Source organism: Chiloscyllium plagiosum, chromosome 5, assembly GCF_004010195.1.
Source record: "Chiloscyllium plagiosum isolate BGI_BamShark_2017 chromosome 5, ASM401019v2, whole genome shotgun sequence".
Classification (NCBI taxonomy): Eukaryota; Metazoa; Chordata; class Chondrichthyes; order Orectolobiformes; family Hemiscylliidae; genus Chiloscyllium; species Chiloscyllium plagiosum.
The window spans coordinates 101,619,783-101,641,543 of record NC_057714.1 but is presented as its reverse complement, the minus strand read 5'-3'; the positions used below and the strand labels follow the sequence as shown (position 1 = coordinate 101,641,543).

At 40.2% G+C, this 21,761-nt stretch overlaps 1 protein-coding gene across 2 annotated transcripts in view; it reads left to right on the top strand.

Moving 5' to 3' along the window:
• Positions 1-21,761, top strand: part of nom1 (nucleolar protein with MIF4G domain 1) — a 68,155-nt gene that overhangs the window by 40,796 nt on the left and 5,598 nt on the right. For both annotated transcript variants that reach the window (XM_043690707.1, XM_043690706.1), the window contains exons 6-9: positions 2,722-2,883; positions 4,859-4,980; positions 6,533-6,665; positions 16,649-16,780. In XM_043690707.1, the coding sequence (XP_043546642.1) occupies positions 2,722-2,883; positions 4,859-4,980; positions 6,533-6,665; positions 16,649-16,780 (549 nt within the window). The remainder of the gene's footprint in view (positions 1-2,721; positions 2,884-4,858; positions 4,981-6,532; positions 6,666-16,648; positions 16,781-21,761) is intronic.

Here is a 21,761-nt window from a genome sequence, read left to right as displayed (position 1 = left end):
GAATGAGCTGCCAGAGGAAGTGGTGGAGGCTGGTACAATTGCAACATTTAAGAGGCATTTGGATGGGTATATGAATAGGAAGGGTTTGGAGGGATATGGGCCGGGTGCTGGCAGGTGGGACTAGATTGGGTTGGGATATCTGGTCGGCATGGGCGGGTTGGACCGAAGGGTCTGTTTCCATGCTGTACATCTCTAAGAAGCTACATTTATCAATCTGAACAGTCCATTCTATATGATGATTAAAATTGCCCATTCTAGTTGCTGCACCTTTCTTGGGGAGCATTTTTTTTTCCATTCCTGTAGCCCCAACTTGATGCCAATAAACCACCCTCTCGGTTGACTTGGGAGTTTTGCTATTTCTTAGCTCTAACCAAAGAAACTCAACGTCTTGTTCTTTAGAACTCAGTTCATCTCTCAATATTATTTGCATACTTAATTATCAGAGCAATCCCAGCATTGGCATCTTTCAGCCATTTCCTTGTAACGATGGTCATGTCAGTTCAAATAGAAATAAATGTGTAAGGCAGTTCGCCTGTTTGATATGAATTTTATGGACACCCAGATACAGACCTGAGTGTCCAAAGTCTCGTGCTATCCTTCATCATTTTTAATCTCCACTAAATCTTGAAAGTTTCATGCTCTGCCTTGTGGTTCCAAGTCCTGCTGTGTTAGCCCTTGCTATATTTACTTATGTAATGTATATAACTATATCGTAAAACAGAATTGTTGACCCTTATCTATTCTTAAGTACATTTACGTAGCTTGCATTAAGAGATTCGTGGAAGCAGAAAACACTGCACAATATGCTGTTTAACCATGACTGTACATTACTCTTGTGAAAAGGTTAATGTTAGCCTCTTCGAAAAATGCATTGTCTTTATATCCAGACTGTAAATGTGTCTGCTTAGTATAACAAAGGTTGTAAACATGCATGTTTACTTGACAGTTAAAAGGGGCCATTACAAGACCACTTCAGATGCTATGTGTTTTATTACCACTGTAATACCAGGCAGAATTTGTTTTATAGACTGAAAAATAAACAATGTGCGATTTGTTATGTTTTTCTTAACTTCATTATTTGGTTGTAAGTAAAACATAAAACTTACTTCTCTAGAACATCTGGACTCACTGAATGCAACACCACTGTTTTGCAAAGTCATTGTAAGGAGAGATGTAGATCTTTTTTTAAGGAAGATGTAGAAAATCAAACATTTTACCAAAAATATACTATGCCTTTTAAGTCAATTTAAGTAGCACTCCAATAGTGGGTGCATTAATGTACAAGGAATTCGAATTGGAATCCCTCCGGTGTGAAACAGGCTCTTCAGCCCAACAAGTCCACACCGACCCTCCGAGGAGCAACCCTCCCAGACCTATTCCCCTATCCTATATTGGCCCCTGACTAATGCACCTAACCTACACATCCGTATGGGCAATTTAGCCTGGCCAATTGCCCAAACCTGCACATCTTTGGACTGTGGGAGGAAACCCACGCAGACATTGGGAGAATGTGCAGACTCTCCACACAATCACCTGAGACTGGAATCGAACTCATGGCACTATGAGGCAGCGGTGCTAACCACTGAGCCACCGTGCCGCCCCCTGAAATGAGAAGCTATCTTTGGCTTCAATTAGATTGTGGTTCCATTAACACAGGCATGCTATCATTTATCAAATGTGAGCATTGCTGGAATAAAAGGAACATACTGTCAAATCATTACATCTTGCACTTAGTATCGATACAACAATGTCAAATTTCAGTGGGAGCAACAATTTAAACTGTATGAAAAAGGATGCTGATTGGTTGACAGCTCAACACTGATGAGTGAAGGAGTGATCATGGTGAATACTACTGTCTTTCCAAATCTACTCTTGAATTCAAAAATTCTTGGGCAAGTTCGACTTCATGCAGAAAAGGAATCTCTAAAAGTGAATACATATGGTTTCAAGCAAGCCTAAGTAAGCCCTGTGGCAAGATGATGCTTAATTTATTTTTAGCATAATACTCCCCACCCATATCATAGAGATGTTCTTTGGATAATCGAGCTTCCTCTGCATAATGTTCTGGATTTCGTAAGCACACACTTGAGTTCTCTCATACTCTGCCAATTGCAGACAGCCAAAGAATACGTATGAGAGAGTCATCAGCACAGAAACAGACTCTTCAGTGAAACTCCTCCACGACAACCTGACATCCCAATCTGATCTCTCCCCATTTGTCAGCATTTAGCCCACATCCTTTAAGCTTTCCCATTCATGGACTTTTCCAGATGCCTTTTTAAATGTAATTGTAATAGCCTCCACCACTTCCTTTGGCAGCACACTCCATACATGCACCACTCTCTGCGTGAAGAAGTTTCCCCTTAGGCCCCTTTTAAATCTTTTCCCTCTCACCTTAAACCTGTGCCCTCCAGTTTTGGACTCTCACTGTTCCCAGTCATTGAGATGAATGGTTTACAAATCTGATACCACACCTGCATTGTAATTCACCCACATTAGTTATGTGTATGGTAGGCAGAACGTCTTTCTGGTCTAACAGTTGCATTGTGTTAATGGATGCTACGGCTCAGCTATGTACTGTCTACTGGATGAGTTGCAGCAACACACCCAGTGGTTCTTCAGTGATATCTCCACAGAAATAAAAGGGCAGAACCATGAAATCACACTTTCAAAATATGTATTGATATTAAAAGAAAACAAGCTGCTTTATCTGTCCTGCAGATTCACAACAGCCGTGGTGACTTCCTCCTTCGTGCAACATTAGAAAACCTGCTGACAGCAGACCAAGTAGGACGGTGGTGGATTGTGGGATCTTCGTGGAGTGGTATCCCCATGATTGGTAACACAAGTACTAAAATGCAGCAAAATGTTGCTGTTGGCGAGGTTAGCATTTCAGTTGCTAATGTATAATCTTGTGAAGTTATTTTGTTTTTATTAATTCCTCCACTTTATAAGGGGTCAGTTAGGTTATCTGAAGGATGCAACAATTAGAGCTAAAGGGATCAAAGGATTTGGGGTGAAAGCAGCCGTGTTCACAATGAATGGCAGAAAGGGTTTGAATAGCGTATTTCTCTTACTTTCTATGTTTCTATATTAAACCTGTATAACCAAATATTTGATTTGAGTTACTTTCAACATGACGTCAACCTTGCTGATTTTTTTATTATATATTTAGTTAAAGAAATGCTATTACCATTTGGCATTGAGTGCATGTTAATGTGTCAGTAAAACACACCTTAAGTAATTAGGTTTGAACGATATCTTGAAAATTTTCCTTCTTCCAGAAGAATTGCAGGAATTTTGGTAAGCAAGAAAATAATTTGTTCCTGTGAAGCTGACAGCTTCCTCTGTTAGAACATTCTACTGTAATCTAATTCCCCCAATGGCATTTCTTCCATATTTGGTTAAATCCCCGTGACATAATTAAATCTGCTTCAGTCGACATTTGTAGAAAACCATCCATCTTCTAAGAATCATTTCATGAAATATTTAGAATTATCTTTCATGATATTCTAAATTTTTTTTTTGGTTTAAAAGCCTTTCTTGCCACTGTATTGATGATCAGAAGTTTTTACTGCCTCAAGCTCTGTGATAATTTAAACATTACATTGAGAATTTCACTACACTAGCTATATTCAAATCCTCTTTCTTTACCAAAGAAAGACTATACGGTTTCTGTTTTGACTCATCTCTAATCCTGTTTCATGCAGCCTGCTGTGTTGTTCCTCACAGTTTGCCATTTATCATCCCTCATGCCCCCAAATTTGGTACCTTAGCATATTTCATGTAATTTCTTTTCAACCTGTGTCATACTTGGGGGGAAAAAAAAACAAGACCTGAGGATTCCTGGAGCACAACATTACATGTATCATGCAAAATTCACTTGCTCCTGCTCTGTCTTTTAACCTTATCTCAATTCATGTTATACTGTCACCACTAAATATTTTTCACCAGTCCAATGCCCAGTACACTGTCTTTGACGTAAGTATTTTTTTCAAAATCTCTTTATAATTTCCTTTCTTGCCTCTCTTTTGTGCTTGTTAATTCTTCAGGTGTCCTTCTATATAAGGCATCAACTTGGTCATATATATCTTCAGAAATTTTACATCTGGCCACACCATTTCTTCCATGAACCTTCAGTCTTTTCTGCAGTCATTTTGTATATAGTTCATGGACTATCACTTTGTGCCTTGCTATAATTAAATATACTGACTGTGACTTCAAAAGAAAAAATGGATTCATAAATTGTTTGGTTTTATTTTATATTAATGATTAAGAAATAAGAAGTTTTATGTTTCCAATGATGTGTGAACAGTGGTGGTCAAAGTGGTTGGGATAAACTTATATTTTTGAAAAATAATAAGAATTATGGATATTGAAACTGAAGAACACTGAGTGGCTGTGACATGAAAATCTCTTGTTTGAAATACATGTTCTCTGGAGTGTATTTTCTTTTTTTTTTGACCTAACTTGATTACTTTATTGACACAAAATATTCAGTCTTTTGAATTTTAAATAATTGTCAACTGATGTAGAACAGCCAGGAGAATGGAGAAACTAGCGAGGAGAGCCAGCTGTGTCAGTTAAGTCAGGAGTTAGGGAATGTCTATCGTTCTGCAGTTAAGAAGCCTGAAAAGCTACATTATTTCCGAAGAGACTAATCATCTGTACTTTTTAATTGACTCTTCACGTACTTCAGAATTTGTTCATTAATATCACAGTGCTAAAGTTGAACCCCTCTCACAACTGGTTTGAAGTGTTTATAATTTTAAAACAAGTAGGCCAAGGAAAATATCATCGTCCGTGATGGCAGTCAGTGTTCTGTACTGTTGATAAAGTACCATTCTTTATGTTTTAGGTAAGTGGAAAAATTATGGAACTTGCACGTAAACAAAGGATGAATACAGATATAAGAAAGAACATCTTTTGTGTCATGATGACAAGTGAGGACTATTTGGATGCTTTTGAAAAACTTTTAAGGTCAGTATCTAGTCTTAACTTCGCTGAATTTAATTTAATGAAACTTATTGCAGGTTGAATGGCAAATGTTAGATTGCTTTTCTATAATAAGGCTATACTGTGAACTTGAAATCAAAATATTGCGAAAGCTGGAAATCTAAAATAAATGCAGAATGCTGGTGAAACAGGTCTGGCATTATCTGTGGAGAGAGAAACAAAGTTAATCTTTTCAAGTCCAGTATGATGGTGCTGAAGAGTCATAACGGCCTCAAAATTAACTTTTTGTCTCCATCGGTGCTGCCAGACCTGCTCAATTTCTCTGGCATCCCTGTGTTGGCGTACTGTGAATTTGGTCGGTTAGTAACAAATTTATGCCATTGTGTTATAAATTTTAAGTTCCACCACAGGTTTTGTTGAAGGTGCTATTTTTCATTTAATACCAGATAATTTACCGAAGGGTCTGCTTTGTAAAGTTTAGAGATTACTGATAATGTAGTCAACATTTATTCCTCAACACAAGCACACTAACTGATGACTTCCTGTCATAGCTCTTTTGTATTATTTGAGTGCATCATTTGCCTAAATGACAAGTATTACTATGTTTGAAAAGTAATTTAATTTCTGAGCCACTTTGAAATAGTCTAATACTTCATTTCAATATGGAAAAATATCTGTAGTTGCAAGTTGTTTAAGACATAATTGAGTCTCATTTATTTCTTAACTTGACATAATTCTGTCTTTTTCTTGCTATCTTCATGCCATTCCCTATTGTAAGCGTGTGTCTCGTGTGGCACTCAACCTCACATTCTGGTCTTCGAAAGCCCAGATGTTTCAGTCTTGATTCCAACAAGATTTATAAATCTCAGCATTTTATGTATGCAAATTGACAAGAACACTTTTTTGTTGTTTCTTACATTTCACCAGAGGGAGCACCAATGTATGCATTTGGACAATCCACATGACTGAATAACTTGTATATTTCTTCCATCATCTTTTAAATCAAATCCCACTTAATCAAATGGTTTCAGCCTAAGTTCACTGGCTTCAAGGGCAGTTAACTTTTTAAAATGTTGAGTTTATTTTAGTGTTTTGGCAAGTCAACATGAAGAGTTCAAGTAGAAACCCAGAAAATGGAATTAGCTCAATGGGCCAATCCCTATCTACTCTGATCTGGACCACCTCATGATTTTGAAAACTCCTAACAATCTTGTTTCTGAGGAGAACAGTCCCAAACACAGTCCAATCTGTCCTCCAAACTGAAGTTTCTCATCCCTCGAACCAATTTTGTAAATGTTTTCTCTAATCTTTCCAATGCATTTTCATCCATCCGATGGTGTGTCCAGAATATACACAGCTCTCCACTTGATGTCTAACAAGTATAATTTCAGTTTAGCCCCTTTGATATTGCACTGATCAACTTCGTGGTTGAGTTTACATAATTTAGCAGTTGTAAAATTGTTTTTACCACTTCAAGCTATATATTCAGTGTATTTTACTCCACTAATAGATGCAATTAAGCCAAATTTAATATTTAAATGGACATCTTAATATTTTTATTTTTCCCTTGTTGCAGGCTGAGGCTGAAAGATCAACAGGAAAGAGACATTATTCATGTCATTGTTCACTGTTGTCTTCAAGAAAAAACATTTAATCCTTTCTATGCTTTCCTGACACAAAAGTTCTGTGAATACGATAGAAGATTTCAGGTAATACTGGTTTTACAGTGCTCTGAGATTTTTCTCAATCTTTTATATTTAATGTTTTATCTGTAGCATTTGTGAAATTAGAAGTAATATTTCATTTTTTTCCTTCTATTTATGGATTAGAAGGCTGCCTATTTGGCAAAGGTGTTTATGCTCTTAATTATGAATACAAAGGCTCAGAAATTGTGAAATTTTTCCGTGATTATTCTCGCTGCAAATTTGCATTGCTTGTCCCAAATAAAAATCTGCACGATTCGTGAAGGCAACCCAATTCCCATGGTGCTGAGTACCTGCACCACTGAGGTCCAAAGCCATTCTCCTAAAAATGGTGTCAACCATGATTCCCGGTGGTGGTAGGTCTCTTCACTTTAGAGCTTCTTTGTTCCATTTCCCAAAGGCTGCCAAAAATGACAGTACTACAAGTTCTCAAGTGATTTCCTGCCCTGAAGAGTTTTTGTCCAAAGAGATTTTGTGAAATCACATTGGAGTTTAAAAGAGATGTGGAATCGAAATGTCTGACTAATCAGTGAATGAGGAAAGAAAGGTTTGAGGTCGGATATTAAAGTTTAATCTTTCACAGTCAGTAAATACAACTGTGAGAAGTGAAGATTATTATTTGCTCCGTTTCAATCTCCGTGAGCGATAACTACCTTTCTAATCCAGAGCACTAGAAGATTTTACTGTTGAAGTGATTGTCATCTTTGAAAAGAGGTTTTGTGGCTTAATGTGGATATACATTCTGGGAGAAAAGAACAGCATTGGACTGATATGGAAAGGTGCCAAATGTTATGGATCCTAAGAGTGTGCAGTAAATAAACTCTCTCTTTTTAAAAAAGGCAAACGGTGTTTTGGCCATTCTAAATAGGGGTCCAGAGGCTTTTTTAAGAAGTGTTTGCATAAAACCAGTCATGTCTCGGTTCTACCTGTAACAATGTATAGTACATATTCAATTTTAAAACTTTGCTTAAGAGAATGCAAACATCTGGGATGTGACTTTTAGAGGGAAATGGGGATGTGGCAGTAATTGCAAGGAGACAAGAGTCAAATGTTGCTTTCTGAGGAGAGTGAGAGGACAGGAAGGGAAAGAAAAGGGGACAATATCTGAAGTGCAAAATCCACGGAGCTTGTGTATTTTTTCCCAGGCTGTCAATAGTGTCTTGGGAAGAAAGATTGCAGAAACTGCAGGAAAATGGGAAGCTTTCAAAAATGAGATAACCCACGTCCAGAGATAGTATGTTCCTATTAGGGTGAAAGGCAAGGCTAGTAGGTGTAGGGAATGCTGGATTACTAGATTAATTGGTGAAGAAAAAGAAGGAAGCGCATGTCAGGTGATGACAGCAGAGATCAAGTGAATCATTAGAATCAAGTGAATCAACTTAAGAGTGAAATCAGGTGGGCAAAACAGGGACATGAGATAGCTTTGTCAAATAGAGTTAAGGAGAATCCAAAGGAATTTTATAAATATATTAAGGACAAAAGGATAACTAGGGAGAGAAAAGGACACCTCAAAGATCAGCAAGGCAACCTATGTGTGGAACCACAGGTAATGGGAGAGATACCAAACCAGTATTTTATGCAAGTGTTTACTGTGGAGGATATAAAAGATACAGAATGTGTGGGGAAGTAAATGGTGACATCTTGAAAAATGTCCATATTACAAAGGAGGTGGTGCTGGAATGTCTTGAACCACATAGAGGGATGGCACGGTGGCTCAATGGTTAGCACTGCTACCTCACAGCGCCAGGGACCCAGGTTCGATTCCAGCCTCTGGTGACTGTGTGAAGTGTGCACATTCTCCCCGTGTCTGCATGGGTTTCCTCTGGGTGCTCTGGTTTCTTCCCACAGTCCAAAGACATGTCGGTCAAATTAATTGACCTTGCTAAATTGCCCATAGTACTAGGTGCATTAGGTATGTCTGGGTGGGTTACTCTTCGGATGGTTGGTGTGGAATTGTTGGGCCGTAGGGCCTGTTTCCACACTGTAGGAAATCTAATCTAATCTAAAATCCCCAGGACCTGATCAGGTGTACCTTAGAATTCTGTGGGAAGCTAGGGAAGTGATTGCTGGGTCCCTTGCTGAGATGTTTGTATAATCAATAGTCACCAGTGAGGTGCCTGAAGACTGGAGTTTGGTTAACGTGGTGCCACTGTTTAAGAAAGGTGGTTAAGAAAGGAAAAGCCAGGGAACGATAGACCGGTGAGCCTGACATTGGTGGTGGGCAAGTTGTTGGAGAGAATCCTGAGGGACAGGATGTACATGTATTTGGAAAGGCAAGGACTGATTAGGGATAGTCAACATGGCTTTGTGCGTGGGAAATCCTGTCCCACTAACATGATTGAGTTTCTTAAAGAAGTAGCAAAAAGGATTGGTGAAGGCAGTGCGGTGGATGTGATGTATATGTACTTCGTGAAGGCATTCGACAATATTCCTCCGTGGTAGACTGAATAGCAAGGTTAGATCAAATGGAATACAGGGAAGACTAGCCATTTGGATACAGAACTGGCTGAAAGGTAGAAGACAGAGGATGTTGGCGAAGGGTTGCTTTTCAGACCGGAAACATGTGGTGTGCCACTAGGATCGGTGCAGGGTGATTTGGATGTGAACATAGGAGGCATAGTTTGGAAGTGGAATCTCAGGTAGATAGGATAGCAAAAAAAGTGTTTACTGTGTTTTCCTTTATTGGTCAGAGCATTGAGTACAGGAGTTGGGAGGTGGTGCTGCATTTGTACCAGACACAGGTTAGGAGAATTGTGGAATATTGTGTACAATTTTGGTCTCCCTGCTGTAGGAAGGAAGGATGTTGTATAACTTGAAAGGGTTCAGAAAAGATTTACAAGTATGTTGCCAGGGTTGGAGGATTTGAGTTAAAGGGAGAGGTTGAAAAGGGGCTGTTTTCCCCTCAGCCACCTTCGAAGGCTGAGGGGTGACCTTATAGAGGTTTATAAAATCATGAGGGGCACGGATAGGCTAAATCGACAAAGTCTTTTTCTTGGTGTGGGGGAGTCCAGAACTAGTGGCCATATGTTGAGGGTGAGAGGGGAAAGATTTAAAAGGGACCTAAGGGGTAATGTTTTCAGGCCAAGGCCAATGCATTTATGGAATGAGCTGCCAGATGAAGTGGTGGAAGCTGGTCTAAGTACAACATTTAAAAGGCATCTGGATGGGTATATAAATAGGAAGGGTTTAGAAAGGTATGTGCCAAGTGCTAGCAAATGTCTCTAAATTAATTTTAGATATCTGGTCGGCATGGACAAGTTGGACCAAAGGGTCCTTTTTCATCTCTGACTCCATTATCCAGAACTTTGAAAAATGAGAGGTGATCTCCTTTAAATTTATAAAGTACCTCAAGGCACAGACAGGGTAAATCACAGAAAGACGTTTCTCCTGGTTGGAGAGTCCAGAATCGGGAGGTACAATTTAAAAATAACAAGGCATTCCATTTTGGACAGAGAAAATCTTTTCCGTTGGGGTTGTGAATTTTTGGAATTCTCTTTGCCAGGGGTGAATTCAAGATAAAAATTGATAGACTCTTGAATACCAATGGCACAAAAGATTCTGGACATTGAATGCTTCAATGCTTTTTAGCCATGCTATCACGTCATGGAGTCATAGAGTTACACAATGCAGAAATGGACCCAACGGTCCAACTCATCCACACCAACCAGATATCATAAAGTCATAGAGGTGCACAGCATGGAAACAGACCCTTCGGTCCAACTCGTCCATGCTGATCTAATCTAGTCCCATTTGCCATGCACTTGGTCCATATCCCTCTAAACCTTCCTATTCATATACCCATCCAGATGCCTTTTAAATGTTGCAATTCTACCAGCCTCCTCCACTTCCTCTGGCAGTTCATTCCATACATGCACCACCATCCCCCATGAAAAAGTTGCCCCTTAGGTCTCTTTTATATCTTTCCCCTCTCACCCTATACCTATGCCCTCTAGTTCTGGACTCCCCCCACACCAGGGAAAAGACTTTGTCTATTTATCCAATCCATGCCCCTCTTGATTTTATTAATCTGAGGCCTCCCTTCAGCCTTCGACATTCCAGGGAAAATAGCCTCTCCCTATAGCTCTTTTCTGAACCCTTTCAAGTTTCACAACATCCTTCCAATAGGAAGGTGACCAGAATTGCACGCAATATTCCAACAGTGGCCTAACCAATGTCCTGTACAGCCACAACATGACCTCCCAACTCTTATACTCAATGCTCTGACCAATAAAGGAAAGCATACCAAATGTCTCCTATCCTATCTACTGATATTCCACTTCCAAGGAGCTGTGAACCTGCACTCCAAGATGTCTCCCTTGGACCTTACCATTCAGTGTATAAGTCCTGCCCTGATTTGCCTTTCCAAAATGCAAGGTGCTGCATTTATCTAAATTAAACTCTACCTGCCACTCCTCAGCCCATTGGCCCATCTGATCAAGATCCCGCTGTAATCTGAAGTAACCTTCTTCACTGTCCACAACACCTCCAATTTTGGTGTCATTGGCAAACGTACTATACTTCCTATGTTCATATCCAAATCACTTATAGAAATGATGAAAATTAGTGTGCCCAGCACCGATCCTGTGGCATTCCACTGGTCACAGGCCTCCAGCCTGAAACACAACCCTCCACCACCACCACCCTCTGTCTTCTACCCTTGAGCCAGTTCTGTATCCAAATGGCTAGTTCTCCCTATATTCCATGAGATTTAACCTTGCTAACCAGTCTCCCATGGGGAACCTTGTCGAATGCCTTAATGAAGTCCATAGAGATCAAACCTCTTCATTACTTTTTCAAAAAACTCAATCAAGTTTGTGATACATGATTTCCCACACACAAAGTCACGTTAACCATTTCTAATCAGTCCTTGCCTTTCCAAATACATGTAAATCTTGTCCCTCAGGTACCCTCCAACAACTTGCCCACCACCGACGTCAGGCTCACTGGTCTATAATTCCCTGGTTTGTCCTTACCACCCTTCTTAAACAGTGGCACTACATTAGCTAACATCCAATCTTCCAGCACCTCACCTGTGACTATCAATTGATGCAAGTAGCTCAGCAAGGGGCCCAGCAATCGCTTCCCACAGAACTCTAGGATACACCTGATCAGGCCCTGGGGATTTATTCACCTTTATGCATTTCAGGTCATCCAGCATTTCCCCCTCATGCACAGTGGCTCAGTGGTTAGCAATGCTGCCTCACAGCACCAGGGTCCTAGGTTCAATTCTAGCCTTGGGCGACTGTCTGTTTGGAATTTGCACATTCTCCCTGTGTCTGCATGGGTTTGCTCCCACAGTCCAAAGATATGCAGGTCAGGTGAATTGGCCATACTAAACTGCCCATAGTGTTAGATGCATTAGTCAGAGAGTAATGGGTCTGGGTGGGTTACTCTTCAGAAGGTCGGTGTGAAATTGTTGGGCCGAAGGGCCTGTTCCCACACTGTAGGGAATATATGTATTATATGTAATCTATAATATGGAAATTTTTCAAAATGTCACCATTTATTTCCCCACAATGTATATCTACCATGTTCTTCTCCGCAATAAACACTGATTAAAAATACTCAATTAGTATATCCCCCATCTCCTGCGGCTCCATGCAAAGGCTGCCTTGCTGATCTTTGAGGCAAAAGCAGTGAACCCAGCACTGAACCATATGGCACACCAGTCGTCATAGGCCTCCAGTCCAAAAAACAACCCTCTCACTACCTATCTTATTTAATGGCAGAACAGGTTTGATGATTCTATGATTTATATACAGTATCATGATTAACAGTAATATTTATTGTTGTGTAGGCAGTTCTATTAATGTGTTGCTTCAAATTTCTTAAAAGGTAGGTGTATTATGGCTTTTACTTAGGGCTAGAATTTTCTGGAGCAGTCATCGCGTGGTCTCCTCTGTTAGTTCATGCGTTTTAAGATTTTTCTCAATCTTAACTGCAGTGTTGTAGGAAGCGTGAGCCAGTAGCGCAGTAAGAACTATCGGGCAGCTTGTACCTTGGTAACAGTGAGACCAACAGTGCATCCTCTTAATAATAAGGCAGTGCCTAGTAACCCTACAACTGGGCCTTCGTGCTCATGTGGAAATGTGCATGCACATAATTCCAGGCTCATGATTAATTTGTATATTTAGCCATTGGAGTTCTAAGGCACTACAACTGCGCATCAAAGCAGCATAATATTGATAGTGTTTGGGATGGGAGAGTGAGGAAATAGGAGGGAGGTGACCTGGGAGGCCCACATCCCTTCCACCTTGTCCCCTCTCTTACACAGTGCATGGATGTATGCATGCACACCAGCACTTAGACGCACACACACCATCCCCAAATCCCTGATGAACTTTCGAGTGAAGTTGACTGAGATTTCAGTGTGAAATCTGGCACAAACATTAGTGGAATGGTATGTAAGGGTGATGAAATTGGGAGAGAAAAAATAGTTTGGGATCGCAAAAAGAAGCTCATTTACAAATCAAAAAACATTTACAACCTGAATTTACAAGGCATTTGGATGGGTATATGAATAGGAAGGGTTTGGAGGGATATGAGCCAAGTGCTAGCAAATAGGACTAGATTAATTTAGGATATTTGGTCAGCATGGACAAGTTGGACAGAAGGGTCTGTGTCCAAACTGTACGCCTCTATGAATCTAATTGAGACTTCACACTTGGGGACATATACCTTGAGCAAGTGAGAATGATTCGCAAATGGTAACAATTATCATGATAAAAGTATGTTTACTCCGCTAATTAAAAGATCCAGGTTTCTTTGGAAATGCTATCTGTAAATTTGCATAAAAATACAATAATTTCATGAGAAGACCTATCAAATTAAGTAGTAGATCTTGAGATGACTGGAACTTCATGGTGCACCTGTAGAAATACTGCCTGTCTGGCACCCAGAAGTGATAACTGATGTTCCTTAATGATAATATGAGTCACTTCCATTCATTTAGCTGTTTAGGTTTACAAGTGAATTAGAATGCACTTAACTGACAAATTTCTTCCGCTGAAGACAAACATGATTGCGTGCAATATTTGTTTAATTCCTGTGAACATTATCCTGTGTTTAAAAGTGGCCTTGAGAGGCAAATGCTGACATGTCAACAGTTTGAGAGATAGCAGCAAACAAATCCTTCCTTTTAAAATACAGGTTATATTATTTATTGCAAGGTGAATTTCATTTCACCTCTGTTAACTATATCAATAGAGTCTGCATGCAGGCCTTCAGCTGAATTTATATGGAGAGTTTCAACCTTTAAGTCACTTGCTCCAAAAATTCTTATCTGCCATTTTCACCACTTAGAAATTACTGTAGTATGTTAGAAGGGTGGCAGAATATGGGACATAAAATAATACGCAACACAAGTTTGAACAGTTGTCATTCAGTTCCTGTGTTAAATGGTCGTTTCTGTTCATTTTTGATTTTTTTTTTAGATATTTTTATTGAAAATGTAAACATGTTTTAACAAGTTTACAAAAGAAAACTAAAAAAAAGACCCAAGTATAAACATTGATATACAGTTAAATCTTAAATAAATGATAACCAAAATCTATCAAACAAGAAAAAAGAAATACCAAGAGAAAAAAAAAGGCAAAACTTAACTAACCACTCATCTAACTTACAACTAACTAGAGTGTATCATTAAAATTCTTAGGTTATTCAAGAGAAATAAAATCCAACGGATAACACATGAATTGAGCAGTGATATACATGCTCAGAATGTGTTAACATCAGATCACAACAAAACCCATATTTATCCAAAACATCCCGAGCATAGGGCATATAAAATTCACAAAAATAAAAGCTCTTTAGTACATTCAGATCAATATAATTAAAAAAAATTTCTAAGTAGTAAAAAAAAATGTATAAAACTTATTTAAATGGAGATCTTCCCCCTTATTCCCAGGGGGCATCACTTCCTTTCCAAAAAACCCATCATAACCTCTCCCAACCAGTGCTCCACCCTTGACCCAGGCACCCCACGATAGGATAAAGAAAATTCAAGTATACTGCTGAACTAGAACTAACAGTGAGTACCCTATTTCAGCCCCACCCCCCAACACCAACACCTGCATATATTTGGTAATGTTAATACCATATATGAACGTATGACTGTAAAATTACAGTCTCAGCAAAAACTAATTAAATATATTAATACAAAATAACAGGGGAAAACAACCCCGCTCCCAAGGACAAAGATAAAATAAGGTACGGTAGCCACCTTCCCCCCCCCCCCGCCCCATCTATATATATATAAAATGGGAAAGGAAATCGCTAAGGATGAATAAATAAACCCTTCTTCCCACCCCCCGGAGATAATATTAAACAGTAAGATAATGAAAGGAAAAGAAAGGGGGGTTAAACCGGCGTGGGGGTAGGGCAAAACAACATCAATTAACTCGTATAATTTTGGACTCTAAAAGAGTCCAAAAGTTCCTTGGCCTTCTCCGGTGATCCGAAGTTAAACACGGACCCCTCATGGCTAAAGCCGTAGTATAGCTGGGTAGCGCAAGGTGTATTGAATGTTTAAATCCCTTAAACACTTTGCTTCATCAAGCGCCTTCCTCTTTCGGACCAAAGCTGGGAAAAGTCCTGAAATAACATAATCTTGGATCCTTTATGAGTCATGGCTTGTGGATCTTTCCCAAGATTTCTGGAGGCTTCCAAGAGCATCTGCCTCACCTTATAGCTCTGCAGCCGGAACAGGACCGGGCAGGGGCGCTGGTTCGAGTCAGGCCCGCATATTGCAACCCGGTAGGCCCATTCTACCCTTACCTGGCCTGATCCAGCCTCCAGATTCAGTAACTGCGGAAGCCACTGTTCAAGGAACCTTATAAGCTGGCCGCCTTCTTCCCGTTCGGGAAGGCCCAGCAAACGAATATTTTTTCGACGACCTCGATTCTCGAGGTCGTCATTGTGATTCTCTAAGGTCCGGACTTGCTGCTCGAGAGCCCGGACCCGATCCACGGTCGATTCGGCAATGGCCTCAGAGGTTGTGGCCTTTAGCTCCACCTCTCTGACTCAGCATTCAATTTCTTCAATGTCTCGGCCGTGCTTTTGTAGCGCGGCCAAGAATGAATTCCATCGATCTTCGCATCGAGTTTGGAGATTATTTCCGTGATGCTCTCCATCATAGGTAAGTCCCCTGGGGCGGTTGCGGACGCCTCTGCTGCAGGTGGAGGAGGGGCTCCTGCCTGCTGAGAACTGCGGGCTCCTTTCCCTCTAGTCATTTTTACGGGAGACTGAACTGTATAAATTTAGTACTAAACCACTAATTACATTAAATAAAAACTATTTTTAATTGATTTGGTGAGTGTGGTGGAGGAGGGTGGCCCACTTTGCCTGGGTCTTGGGAGGAGCACTATAGACTCAGACTTGCTGAGTCGCCACCATCTTGGATCCCCTCATTTTTGATTTTGTTAATGTAAATTTTGGTTCAAATTGGTATTTGATATAAAATGCAATCTGTAGGCAAAAATGAGTACTGCAGATGCTGGAGATTAGAGTCAAGAGCGTGGTGCTGGAAAAGCACAATAGTGTCAGGCGGCTTCCAAGGAGCAGGAAAATGGATGTTTCAGGCAAAAGCCCTTCATCAGGAGGCTGGGGGTTGGAGCGATAAATGGGAAGGGGTGGGGCTGGGGGGAAGATGGCTGAGTGTGCAGTAAATGGATGGAGATGGGGGCAAAGGTGATAGGTCGGAGGGGACTGTGGTGCAGATAGGTGGGAAGGAAGATGGACAGATCATGAGGACAGTGCTGAGCTGGAAGGTTGGAACTGGGGTAAGGTGGGGGGAGGAGAAATGAAAAAACAGGTGAAATCTATAGCCTGCAATTTCTTTGCCTGTTCATCCAATGGCAGGGAACCTTCTTTAGTTCAACTGGATAAACATGATATCAAGTTAAAGTTATAATATCTGTCTTGCTGACCTATAAAGTTTATTAAACATTCATATTTTTTCAAATTTCTGTTTGACCCTTCAACCTTAATAGATGACATTCCAATTTAGCATGTGGGACCGCTTCAGAGATTTGAAGAGTATGGCCAATGGCGCAACCACAAATTTGGTTCACCTCCTTGTTCATCTTCTCAGCAAGAAAATAGTGTCTCTGTCTGTCTTTAAGGTTAGTACTTTCTGAATATAAAATCATTACTCTTTCAAGCATAATCTCTTATTGTACTGCACAAGATCTTGGCCCAGGCCTTTGAGTGACAGAGTAGCAGTACACATGACTGTGCTTGAAATGGCGCCTTCTGCCTTTTGTGTGTTGGACCCTATGGAGCCTCCTTTCCAAGTTACAGCATGAATCCAATAGCAGTTCCATTCAGTGACTGTGTTTTAAAACACAATCTGGGGTACAGGACAAGAAGATGGAGCAGCTGCAGAGGTAGAGAAGGAACTGAAGAGTACCAGAGTTGGAGGTGGAAGTGTGCTTGTGAGCAGAACTGAGGGTGACAACTCCCAAATGCTATTGTACCTGCTAGAAATAGTTCTTACGGATAAAACTGTGGGCACATGGCCCAAGTTAACAAGCTGACAGATCCCAAAGGGATCCAGCAGGGTCATCCAAGGAGCAATTTTTGATGAACTGAGATAAAATCATTTGGTTCATTCAGTTTAGAACTTCCCTCTTCCTTGCATTTGTTAAATTTTGTGCTCTGCATGTGAAATCAGTGACTCTCCAAGTTATTAAATTCTTGCTTTGTGTATGATCTTGGTATCAGGAAAAAGGTTGTTTTATTTCCCAGTAGAATGCATTCCTCAGTGGATGTATGAAGAGTTTCTCACATAAAATCATACACATCTAGCTTTGTTACTTGGAGAGCTGCAGAGAGAGAACATTGCTCATGAAAATCCTACTTTTCTCGGAAGAAAAATATGTATCAAATACATGTACACAGAAGTGAGAGAGCAAATGGTGGTGACTTAGCAAAGTGCCATGTGTAAATGGAATTTTCTTATCAGGACTAGAGAGAAAGGAAAAGAAAATGAATTATCTAATGTGTGCAAGAGGATAATCAGTAAGTTTTGATTTTGCAAGGAAATCGTAAAAGCACTAGAGATTTAGCAAGGTGCCACAAATCTTGAGCAGGTAGCATTAGCATTTGAGTGGCTATTGTCTTATTTATGCTTCAGAGCTACCGCTTGGAAAGCTTTTCTGAGCAGGACAATAAATATGATTGTGACAACAAAAGGCCAACACCAGCCTCTGTCTCTGCTAGCTGTGGAAATCACATTCATGGAGGGTCAATGGTGGCTGAATGATTTTATCCACTTAATGAGTTTTGCATGTCACAACAGCAATTAAATTTGATCCTTCTATGATGTAAGATGATCTCAACTAAATAAAAATAATAATATCTTGTTTGCCTTCCTGAGACAGCAGGGAGAAAGTGGTCGAGAATTCTACTTGCATAACTTTAAACTCAGAGTTCATGACAGATGGAACCTTAAATTGATTTGGTTATGATGCTTTCACGCATCTCTCAACCTCTCATTGCAACATTATAAACTCCATCTTACTAACAAGGTTCAGACACAATTAAAATTTACTTGGGTAAGTTCCAGCCCCTGTGGAACCATTCAGCTGAGAGAAATTTCTTGAGGAAAGAAAATCATGGTCTCTCCTTCTATCGAGGAACTACTCATCATTTGTCTAAAAGTGAAGCACTGCACACTATATTCAATCGTTGTTTAACTACACTTATCTTTTATTGCAGACTTGTTTATTGTCAATCATTTACTGTATTTAGGTCTAGTAGAATTTAATATTAAAACTAAATCTCTGGACTTGTGAATGCAAGTTAATTTGAAATTAAATTAGAGGTGGTTTTCAGAATTTTGTTATTCAGAGGAGAAAACATACAGAACTGTTATGTCCATTTTGCATACACAACACCCAGATTAAAAGCTTAGTCTGGGTGGCCAAGAAAGGAATTTGTATATCATATATAAAATGAGAACAGCAAATGCTGAGGTCAGGCACTATCTGTGGTGCAAAACAGAGTTTATGTTTCTGGACGTCGACCTTTACACCACCACCTTTTTTTTTCAAATTAACCATATCATACCTTTAATATGGACAAATCTTCCAGAGGTGCTACATTGAAGTGTAGCTAAGATTGGACACTAAATCAAAGAAAGAATATTAAGAACCTAAAAACATGGCCATAAAAGAGTTTCAACAAAGGGAAGTAATTCTGAATCCACGCTGATGTTCTGGGGAGATGGGTTCACCCCTCACAATGGCAGATCACGAACTTTGAACTCAATAAAAAATTAGCCAAATTTTAACCATGTAGCTATTGACAAATGTTGTAAAAACCTATTTGGTTCACTTGGGGGAAAAATATCTGCCATCCTTACCTGGTCCACTCTAAATGTGACAACAATGTGGTTGACTCTTACCCTGCCCTCTGGCTGTTTGGAATGGGCAATAAATACTGGCCTATCCAGTGACAACCTTATTCCATGAACAAATGGAAAGAGAAATGGAGAGTTTCAGAATGTGCATTCTAGTGTACAGACTACCAAAGGCCTGTATGAACACAACTGTGGGATGGGTAAAGGAAGTAAGAGATGCACAAAAGATCAGCCATTTCAGCTCAAACTTTAGGAATTATCTACACATTGTTCACAGACGATAATGTAATTTCATTTATGTAGAACTTACAACATGACAAGATCTGCTGAGGTGTTTCACAGAACTGTTAATGGAACGTGACAATGCAGCATCATTGGTTTGCTGCAACCCAGCTAAAAATAGTCCCTCAAAAGAGTGTCATTTGTAATGCTGCAGGGAACACTGCTGACACTCCTTTAGCAACATAGATTTCCAGAGTAGTCCATAAATATATTTATCTCTTTGCATAAGAAATTGAAATAGGAGTAAAGTCCTTGATGCCCACTCTGTCGTACAATGAGGTCACAATTGATCTTCCCAAAAGCATTTTCCTCTATTATCCCAGTATTCTTTATTTTAAACATATACTTCCCAATCACTGCCAATAACTTGTCCATCCCCATCCTGGTCTCAACTCCAGTTCAAGTCCAAAGCCATATTTCTTTGTCAACAACAGAGCAGAGAGGCTGTTGATAAACGTTAACACAATAATGATTTGGCTTCCTGTTACTTGTACAAATTGGTAGGAATCCAATGTGTGCTGGCCAAAGGGCCTGTACTGCGCTGTATTCTTCTATGTTCTATGTTCTATGAATCGCTGAATGAAATCCAATGCCACATTTTCCTGGTATTAACAACAACAAAAATATTAGCTTTGCTTTGAGAACAGCTGATGGTAGTGGATTGTGATGTTTAACCCAGGCAGTCGTTTACAGCATGGAAGGTGGCCATTCAGCCCCCCAAGTGCCTTATCATTCTCTACAGGGCAATCTAAACTGTCCCATTCCAGCACACTATACGTCCATGACCTTTCAAGTTCACTTCCTTTCAAATGTCTGCCCAGTTTCTTCTTAAAATCATTGATCATCTCCGATTCCACTACCCTCCTGCGTTCCATTTATTACCATTGGCTGCATTTAAAAATGAAGTTCTTTCTTTCATTCGCTTGCATATCTTACCAGCTAATGGGAACAGCTTTTTCTTGTCCACCTGAACCAAATCTGTAATTATTTTGTATACCTCTATCAAATCCTTAAATCCTTTCTGCAATAAAGAGAAAAATCTTTGTTTCTTGCATCTAACCTTATCACTAAAATCCCCAACCCTGAAGACATAGTTAAATTTCCTCAGAAGCCTCTCAAGGACCTTTCCATCCTAATGTGTGATTACCGACAGTGGACAAGGTGCTCCAGTTGTGGCCAGACTAAAGGTACAGAATAACTTATGTGCTAGCAAGTTTTGAAAAGATTTGTAGCTCAGGTTGAGGTTCTGGATGTTGGTTTGCTCGCTGAGCTGGATGGTTCATTTTCAGATGTTTCGTCACCATACTACGTAACATCTTCAGTGAGCCTCTAGACGAAGCACTGCTGGTGTTTCCTGCTTTCTATTTATACCCTTACTTTCTCAAAATTATTGAGCTACAGAAGCAATCATCCCAACATCATTTCAACAAGCCACCACACACTGCCGCACTGAGGAACTACGCAGAGCAGAGGAAAATCACCTATACAGTGTATTTAAAAAGAATGGGCACCCAGTGAACACAGTCCACTGATTTCTCAGCAACAAACCCAAACAAGCAGTCAAAACGTGTCCAGAAACCCTAGCTACTCTCCCTTACATCAAAGACATCTTGGAAATGACTCTCCGGCTACTCAGACCCCTTCGCATCATGGTAGCCCACAAACCTACCAACATAGAGTCATAGAGATGTACAGCATGGAAACAACCCCTTCAGTCCAGCCTGTTTATGCTGACCAGATATCGTAACCTTATCTAGTCCAACCTGCCAGCACCAGGCCCATATCCCTCCAAACCCTTCCTATTCATGTCTACCCATCCAAATGCCTCTTAAATGTTGCAATTGTACCAGTCTCCACCACTTCCTCTGCCAGCACATTCCATACCCGTACCACCCGCTGCGTGAAAAAGTTGCCCCTGAGGTCTCTTTTTATATCTTTCCGCTCTCACCCTAAACCTATGCCCTGTAGTTCTGGACTCCCCGACCCCAGGGAAAAGACTTTGTCAATTTACCCTATCCATGCCCCTCATAATTTTGTAAACCTCTATAAAGGTCACCCCTCAGCCTCCGACGCTCCAGGGAAAACAGCCCCAGCCTGTTCAGTGTCTCCCCACAGCTCAAATCCTCCAACCCTGGCAACATCCTTGTAAATCTTTTCTGAACTCTTTCAAGTTTCACAACATCTTTCCGATAGGAAGGAGACCAGAATTGCACGCAATATTCCAACAGTGGCCTAACCAATGTCCTGCACAGCTGCAACGTGACCTCCCAACTCCTGTACTTTAATTCTCTGACCAATAAAGGAAAGCATACCTTCTTCACTATCCTATCTACCTGCGACTCCGCTTTCAAGGACCTAGGAACCTGCACTGCAAAGCCTCTTTGTTCAGCAACACTCCCTAGGATCTTACCATTAAGTGTATACGTCCTGCTAAGATTTGCTTTCCCAAAATGCAGCAC